Source organism: Manihot esculenta, chromosome 5 (assembly GCF_001659605.2).
Source record: "Manihot esculenta cultivar AM560-2 chromosome 5, M.esculenta_v8, whole genome shotgun sequence".
Taxonomy (NCBI): Eukaryota; Viridiplantae; Streptophyta; class Magnoliopsida; order Malpighiales; family Euphorbiaceae; genus Manihot; species Manihot esculenta.
Window position 1 is genome coordinate 4060341 of NC_035165.2, and position 9593 is coordinate 4069933.

At 31.2% G+C, this 9593-nt stretch overlaps 1 protein-coding gene across 1 annotated transcript; it reads right to left on the reverse strand.

The window, feature by feature from the left end:
* Positions 1-4301: 4301 nt before the first annotated feature.
* Positions 4302-6219, reverse strand: LOC110615059 (SPX domain-containing protein 3). The gene is made up of 3 exons (XM_021756765.2): positions 5825-6219; positions 4969-5134; positions 4302-4887 (listed from the first exon to the last, which is right to left on the reverse strand). The coding sequence occupies exons 1-3, from the start codon at positions 6068-6070 to the stop codon at positions 4520-4522; spliced, it is 780 nt and encodes a 259-aa protein (XP_021612457.1). The 5' UTR covers positions 6071-6219; the 3' UTR covers positions 4302-4519.
* Between the last annotated feature and the right edge of the window lie 3374 nt (positions 6220-9593).

The window sequence follows — 9593 nt, forward strand, 5'->3', positions numbered from 1 at the left end:
TCCCATCAGACGACCATTCAATTCCATCCGGCGCCCTCTAAATACGATTCCGAGTATCATGGGGTTTGCTTTTCTATGGAGGCTATTGGATATCTGGAGCTAAGATCCCATGGCTAAATTTGCATCCATCTCGATTTGTCTAGCCAGGTCCTGAATCCGTAGTGGGCTTAGAGCCGGGTATTGGGCCCTTATGGAACTTAGTCCCGGTTCTTCTAATTTAGGCTGCCTCAAGCCCGGGTGTTTAGAGCCTGACAGTTATCAAGTGCTCATTTACCCGCTCATTAATTATTTTATAATTTATGAGGGGTAAATTTCGAGATTCTAATTATTATCACACGGCTCTAGGAGGATTCTGTCAAAACGTCATTTCTATGCCTTCTTCCATTTCAAATTTATGCTTTTGCTCGTTGCTCTGTCTTTTGCGCTGCTTCTACTATCTTGCCCTTTCTCTTCCCTGTTATCTCGATTTTTCGATATGAGGTACGTCTTGCTTCTCTCATAGCTTCTATTAGGATTCCTGAGATAGTCAGATTAGTCTCTTCTCTTACCCTTTATTTCTTCTCCCATTTTTCCTCTTGCGACCTTGCTGATACCTTGATCTATAAGATTATGGCTTCCCTACCTAATGAGCACATCGTTCTCCCTAACCCATCGCCGACGAGCCGAATAGATGCTCAAAATGAGTGCAATTTGGTCTTTTTTGTCAAATAATAGGAATTTGGGCTAACATTCCCTTCTACCACCTTTTTCATCGAGTCTTCCATCACTTTAGGGTGACTCATCAAATGTTGTCTTCTAACTCTATCTTATTCATGTGTTTCTTTGAGTCCATCTACATGTATTGAGGTTTTGCCTCTTCCGCCGAGTTATTTTGTATTTTCTTCCATCTAGTTAGGTCTGACTATGGATTTTATTATTTTAACCCCCGAGCTGGATTGTCTATATTTATGGGGTATAAGGACTTGATTAAAGGTTGGGTAGAGAATTTTATTGTTGTCGAGCTGAAGGAGAGCTTAAGAATTATCTGGGATATTGACCTCTTATGGGGGGAGGTGCCTCAGGACTATAATTCCCTAGGTTGACCCTTATAGACCGAATCTACCTCCTTTGACTGACCTCTGTAAGGAAGAAATATGATGTCGAGAAGTGCATGTTCATGTCAAATCTACGAAACTGTCATCAAGCTGGTATCTTTTAAATTTTCCTCTTTATGTTTTTCTTTCGCTATTTTGAGTTTTGATTAAATTGATTCTTTTTTTTTTTTCAGCCTCCGACGTGCCAATGGATAACATCAAGCTCCCTAAGAACTTCACTTTGTCCAGAGAGAGCATGAAGGACACCTTGGCTGCTTTTACGACCAACAAGTTTGTCGCTGATATGGCCAGGGAGGTTTTCCAGGTTGCGACTCCAGCATCATCAACTTGTTCTTTTGGCCGTACCCCCGCACCTTCCTTGGCTTTGGTGCCAGTGTCATGGGGTTCTCGTACATTGGTCCCTCCCAAGGCATCAACCTCTTCGAAGGCTCTATCTGATTCAAAGAAAGTTCCTAAGGAGCCCATCTTAGTTAGTGAGCCAGCAGAGAGCAACTCAGAGGAGGGCGCTAGGTCTCCCCCCTTAAACGTTTCTCCCATTAGAGCTGTGGGTGTTATTACCATTAAGTGTCGGGCTGCCAAGCATGCTAAACATTCGAAACCCACGTAGGCAGTCCCTTCCCCTCCTGTTGACAAGGGGAAAAAGGTGGTGGAGAACTTATTTTTTGCCTTGGATAATGAGCTGCTGAATGCTGCCGAGGTGAATGCTAAATCGACGCCGGTCTTCATGGCTGAGATGTTGTGCGGCAAGATGTTTGGGGGGGCTTCAGATGTTTCTGACCCCCATTTTCTAGCCCTTGTTAGCCATCTGGCCTGCGCCACTAAACAGCAGGCAACTTTCAGCTCACGTCCCATAGAGGTCTATGGGGACGGTTTGAGAGAGATGCTCCTTATGGTAAGTTGTTTGTCTTTCTCGCTAGTATTTCTGAGTTTAAGGCTTTTCTAAATTTACTCCTTTTTTTATGGCAGTCTTCAGCATGTTCATGGAGATTGATGCCCGAAATCGATCTCTTCAAGGCTTTATAGACTGCTGTATTGAGGAGGCGCGCTAGGATGAAAATCTGCTTGCTACGAGTGAGGCCCGCTGACATATTATTAAACTCAAAGGGTAGATCGAAGACCTTACTAAGCAACTGGGGGAGCTAAGCAAGGAGGTTGCCAAGTCATCTCAACGGGCTTCTACGGTGGAGTCTCAATGAGATGAAGCCCTCTCACAGTTGTCTGTTTTAGAGGAGACTCACCGTCAGTGTGATGAGGTCTGAACTCAGCGTGATGAGGCTTTGGCTCGTAATACCATTCTTCAGCAGGAGCTCAATAAATATATTGATGACCTGAAAGGTATGATCTCGGCAGTGGAGGAGTCTTAACTTCAGCAGCAGCAACTCCGCTAAGAGGTATCTGCTCTAGAAGAGAGGTGTGCTTCTTTGCTGAGGGATATCAGAGCTATAGAAGATAAGATTCAGCAGGCCTGTGAAGAACAGCTGCAAGAATACAAGGACTCAATGGAGCTGAAGGAGAAGATATATGGGGAGGCATTCCATATGTTTGCTTTGGGCTACAACCAAGGCTTCAAAAGCACCTCAAGCATCCTCAGCCCAGGGAGAAACACCTCAAGCAACAGCACCATCAGCAGCAACTCCAGTAGAAGCACTAGTTGATGCCCCTCCTAATTCATTTGTTGATGTCCGATTGGACAGAATTGATACTCACATTCAACATATCGAGGATATGTTCAACATATCGGGTAAATTCGCGTCTAGCTCGATTTGCAAGTACGTGCCCTAAACCATAGGGGCGCAGAGCCGCGATTGAATTTTCATAGAATTTAAGCCTGATTTTTTTAGTTTAGTTTAGATTGCCTTAGATCCAGGAGTCTGGAGCTAGACGGTCATTAATTTTTATAATTTTTTACTACAGTTAAATAATTTTTTATTAATTTAAAATGCAACCATTTAATATTATTATTAATATATCTATAGATTCTATTAAATATTTAATAAACGGTAAAAATGTACTGTTAAATTTAAGCCATAACATTTTAAACAAGTCATTATTGCAGCATTTATGTTCTTTATTATAAAATGTTTTTTAACTAATAAAAATATTAAAAAGAGAAAATTTTTTATCTGTAAATTAATATTTTAAAAAGAGAACTAATTATAGTAACATTTTAAAATACTAAGAAATTTTTAAATGGATTTAATCATTATAATGATAAACTAATAAATTTAGTAAGTTAGAGGGGTAATAATAATGTAATAGTGATTCACTCTTATTTTTTATTTTTCACATAGTAATTTAAAAAGGAAACATAATACTATCTCATGCATGCAGACATGAGCTTACTTTCTTTTTTTTATAATTTTTTTATACTTTATTTAATTATTCATTTATTTATTTTCTAATATAGTTTCATTTAATATATATTAATAGTGTAAAATTTATTAAATATATTTTTGATTATATAAAATAAGTATAAATCTAATTATATGGGATAGATGGAGTAAACTTTTTTATTTTTACAAAAATTAAAATAAAGTAAAATATGTGGAAATTAAAATTATAAATACATATTCAACCTTATATAAATAATTATTTATTTATTTTAGCTGATTGGTTCCTAGATGGGACTTTTAGAAGCAATAGCTTGTGAATGTTACATTCATAAATCCTTGAATTTATACTCCGATTCAGCCTCTTGTTTATTTAGCAAAGAGAAAATAAAAATATATTTCAGTTTCAATTCTATGTAAGATATTTAAAAATATTTTTTTAAAACTATGAAAAATCAATAAAACAAATACACACGTGACGCATGTGATAATTTGCACTGTATAACAAATTAAAAAAATTAATAATTCAATTAGTTAAATTAATAAGAGGGGAACAGAAGTTTTCTAGGATAGAGTGTGTACATGAAATCATTTAAATAGAAAATTTAATCGTAGATTCCATTTATTTTATAAAAAAAATTATTTAAGAAAATAATTTATTTTAATTGTAATATTAAAAAAAAAAGAGAATTGATAAAATTTTCAATTTCTAGAAAATGGGTTCTCTTTTTTCAAATAATTTAATTTTTCTTTGACTAAAAGATATCCTTTTGTTAATAATTTTCCTGAACAGTCAAAAAATATATATGAAAAATGGTAAAAATAATCATATTTTAATTATTTAAAATAATATATATATATATATTTTCAGACCAAGTTTATACCTTGTGAAAACAGTAATATTGATGAACTTTGTGGTGATCACAATCATACTATGATGGGCAAGCAAGAGAGGCATTGCCATAAATTGGATACATCTGGTTAATATGTTTACCTTTTTTTCCAGAAGAAAAGGGAGAAAATAAGACAATCTTTAGCTGCTAAGGCTACCATGCAGTATAATCATGGCAATATATTTGATAAATTCCAATTTAACTAGAGAATAGGTATGGGAGAGTTGAGCTGTAATGATTGAATAAGATCAGAGTCTGGCAAGTTGAGTGGAGGCAAAGAGAAGCAACTATAAGTAGAGCTGCCTCTTCTAATTTCTTGCATGGTCAACAGAGCTGCAACAGTGTTTCTAAAAATTCCATCTTCTGCTACTGTTATAGCTTCTCTTCCTTCTCTTGCTCTGTCTTCTTCCTCTACAGGAAACACAGCATCTATTGTGTATTCGCATTCCTTGACAAGCTTTGAAATAAGATCGGTTGTAAAAAAAGGTTGTTGCAGCACCTTCTGAATGAAGGGCAACCGCAATAATCCTCCAGTTCTCTTGTCATATTTCTTCAGTATCTTGGCCAATCCTGTAAGATTTTTATATTTCAACTGTTATCAGTGGCCTATTTACTCAATTGGGTGGACTTGCAGGGCTCATTATCAAGTACCTGTATAATTGATATTGCTATAGTTTTCTAGAAGCACCATTTCGCCATGGAAATTGATAATATCTTTTCTAATCTTGCCCATCTCGTTTTTATACTCTGCTCCTGAAGGCTGATTTCCGTTTGGTCCCCAGGCATCAATCACAGTTTGAATCCTCTGCTGCAATTCCTGAACTCATGGGTACTATGGTTTTTAGTTGTGTGTTTTTGCAACTCACATTTGCAACATGTGTTTGGAATTGTAGCATTGCTGATCGTAGATGTAAAGATTCTAAACACAACATACAAAATAGGATACACCTTTTTCACCTATTTTATGCTATTCATTGAGAAGGATTGCTCATAGTAATAAGTTCCATGACATTTTAATTTTATATCCATGAATGGATAATTATCTATGTGATTTTCGAATATTGCATTTATTCGTAGAATATGAATATAAAAAAAATTAATAAGATTCGAGAGAATAAAAAAATAAGGAGAATATAAAGCGCGTATTTATTTTATATATATAATTTTTTATTTCTTAATTTTTAAAATAATATATTATTTACTTACATCTAATAAAAACAAGCACTAAATATTTTTGATTCTCAAGCTCCTAATCAAAACAATTGCATTAGATCTCCAATGTTGGATCCACATTAATTTGTGGGTTGATTAGAGGGGCTCCAATTGTCATTGAAAATGCAAGTGAAGTTAGCATTTCCTCTTGAGTTCTTACCAAATGGACTATTGGATCAACTCAGTTAACTCGTCATCCACTCAACTTATACTCAGGCGTAATCATCGCCGCCGGTTGATCTGAGATCTGATTTATCTTAAAGCCCTAAAAGTAGAGGGAGAGAGACTAGCTTACCTTGTGTCGGATGATGAAATCCTCCTCTTGTTCCATGAAAAAAGCATTGAACTTGTCGATCTCATTGTTCAACAAATACACAAACTCAGCCTCTGCTTTTCCATTCTCGATTGATCCACTCATCAACAGCGGAGCCGAAGAAACTAACCGAACAAGCTTCTTCAGTTCCTTATACGACAAGTACTTGTCGCGCCAATCAGGCAAAGTTTCTTGTATTTGTTGCTTCAGTCTCTTGCCAAACTTCATTTATGCAACTCTCTGCAAGCTCTCTAGCTACTTAACTTAATTAAAGTGAAGTTAACGAAATAAAAATAAAGAGGAAGCCCAAGAATTGCTGCAACCTGAAGTGTAAAGAGACATAAAAATGGAGGATTTTATTAGCAAACGGTTACCAGAATATTAGAGAGCATATGCTTGGCGTGATGAAGTGGCAGTTAAAAAAGGTATAAATGAGTCGTTGAAGCAAGAGAAATCCTCAGCATATTCGGTTACTATTGTCACACCTAAGACCAAGGTTAAATAGAAACACTTGACTTTTATGCAATGGTGGTGCTGCTGCAAATGGGTATTTTTGGACTCGGGGAAATTTTCGAACTTTACTGGGCTAAGGGACTTTCCTTGCTTTTCATTGGCCTTGGTTTTGTACTTGAAGTGGGTCTTGCGAGCTATCTATTGGTGGGTGAGGCTTAAAAGAAAGCATGGCAGGTGACTTTTGTAACCATGGAGAGGATGATTCTGAGGAATCTCCTTTGTTGAAATGGTGTACGTTGGTATACTCGAAATGTAACACTGGAGAAGGTTCTGTAGGAAATCAAATTAGGGAATATTTTATTTCTGATATTTCTTAATAATTTATCATCATTTTTGTTTCTTGAATCCTACTTTTGTCTGTGACTGTTCTCCATTAAAAGGCAAAAACAATATTTTTAAAATCCCAGATGCCTTCAGTAGAAAGCATCCTCAATCTGATTACTGAAGGAAATCCTCTAATTAAAACATATGCTTTGAATAAAATAATTTAGAAATTCTAACAATTGGGATTCTGAGTACAGTAATTTGAAAGGATTTCAGGAGTTATGGGATAAGATGGCAAGGCATACTGGTCCACTAGAACACCAAGTCAGAAAAAGAAATGCTAAACTTTGACCAAAGAGATAAAGAAACTGGAAGTTTGAAAATCCATATATATTTTGGTATTCTTTGAAACTGATATCTTCCTATTTTATAAAAATTAGTTATAATTATTACAGATTCTCCACTACTAATTTGTTTAGAAATATTTCCTAGTTAGCTGTTAAGAGCCTATAAGTATGTCATCCTCTATTTATGAAATCAATGGAGAAATTATATTTCTCTTCTCCTAAAACCCTATCTAAACAATGAGAAGAAAACTAAATTTCTATACTTTTATTTCTCTTTCTTAGTTTCTCCACATTTTCCTCATACAATTAAGGATCCAAACAAAGGGTAATTTTTTTTTTTAATGCATAGACCCAAATAAAGCTAATTTAGAGAATAAACTGTGTGGCTAAGCCGCCTGGATATCCCACTGGCGCAGATCAACTATTGACTGAGAAGGAGATTGGTAGTGCATGAAACCTTGTGATGCATCCCACAGCTAAGTTAGCTAAGCAATCAATAACTTTATTAGCCTCTTGATAAGCACAATTGAACACCAAGCTGCCAAGGGCGCTGTAGAAGCTAAGTTTTGTTAGCTGAAGGAGGATTCTAATATTAGCCCACATAGCTACCCTGTTTGGAACTCTTGCTTCCGTTCCGTGCGTTTTGTTGTTGGCGGTGATTATCCCTTCTCTTTGGTACCTCACTTTAGCTGGTGGGGATTTCTCTTTCTGGCAATGGTGCGCAAGCTCTATCATCAGCTCTGCCACTTGACCTATCGATGTCTAAGATGTTAAAACATCTTATATACGCGGAATTTTCTGCACCAATTAATAATATTTTGTTATTTTAAATTTGTTTGTGAAGCATTTCATGATTTTATCAAATTTATGTATATTCAAATACAATACGCTTGTGAATTGGGATTATTCGGAGCAAAGTTATCAATTGTTGGTGTAATTTTTAATCTATTATTATTATTATTATTATTCCTTTTTCTTTAAATAAAAATTAAAAATTAAAAAAATAGAATTTGAGATGTCTCTCGTATTAATTTAAATACACTTAATTCATATGTAATTATCAACGATAAATAATAAAAGATATAATTGATAAAAAATATATATATTAATAGAAAATAATATAAAATTCTAACTAATTCAAACTTTTTGTGAACATTACAATAATAAAATTATTCTTTTCAAATAAATATTTAAATATATTAATTTTAAATATAATAGTTTTAATTTTTATTTTTCATAAAAAATAAATTGTTGCAAAATTTATAATAATTAAATAAATATAAAATATATGAAAATATAATTTATAATAAAATATAATATTTATTTTAAAATTAGTTAATATTAATTTTTTAATTGACTAAATTTATTTTTAAATTATATAATCGAATCAACAATAAAATCTTATAATTTTATATTTTTTTATCAAAATTACATATTATCGATAAAAATAATTTATGAATCGGTTATTATTTATTTTTTATATTAATAATCTCTATCTATAAATTAATTATAAAAATATAAATAAAATGAAACCATATTAAAAATAATTAATATTTATAAATTAAAATATTATGCTAAAATTTTTAGAATAAAGAGATGTATATAAAATAATAAAAATAATAAATAAATTAGCCTGATTATCTTGAAACTTAATTTAACACATTAAAAATAATTTGTAATGATATAAACTATCTCTTTTATGACTCTTTTAAATATATAAAAAAAATTAATTATATAATTACTTTATTATCCTATTTTTTAAAAAAAATTAATATTGTCAAATTTATTGATTATATATATATATTAAAATTTACTTTATTATCTTATAATTATCAATTTATAAATTTAAACTTTTATTTTATAATTTAATATTATAATATTATTTTAATATTTTTAAATAAATATAAAATTACCAATATCATTTTAATAAGTTATATTATCACTTTATTATTCTTATCATCAATATTTTAAATTAAAACGCTTATTTATCAATTTAATATTATCAAATCAAATTTATTTTAAAAATTTTGTCTCAAAATATCTATTTTACTGTTTACATATGTTTTAAAATTAAAATAATTATTTACTAACTTTAAATTAATTTAAATAATAAAATTATTATTCACTTTAAATTTTCAATACAGTAGTTAATAATATAAATAATTTGTTATCTTATAACATAATATGACTAAATTTATTAATATTTTATAATTAACAATATACGTATATAATTAATTTATAAAAAATATTAAAATGTTAACATTTAAAATTAAGTTGTGATTTATTTATTTTTTTTATAATTTTGAGTTAATTTTTTATTGTTTTTCAAAATTTTTCAATATTTAAATGTGTTGTTTTCATAATTTTATATTAAAATTTTAATTTTTTAATATTTATATGTATATCATAAATTACATATTTATTTAATTAATTTAAATAAATTGAGATAATAAAAATTATTGTTCACTTTAAAATTTAAATAATTAAAATAATAATTTATTATATGATAATTTTATATAATTAAAATTATTATTTTTTTATGATTTACATAAAGAAAATTTTAAATTATATTAAAATTGTTAAATTTTTTTATATATATAGTTGATAGTTAATTTTTAAAATTATTA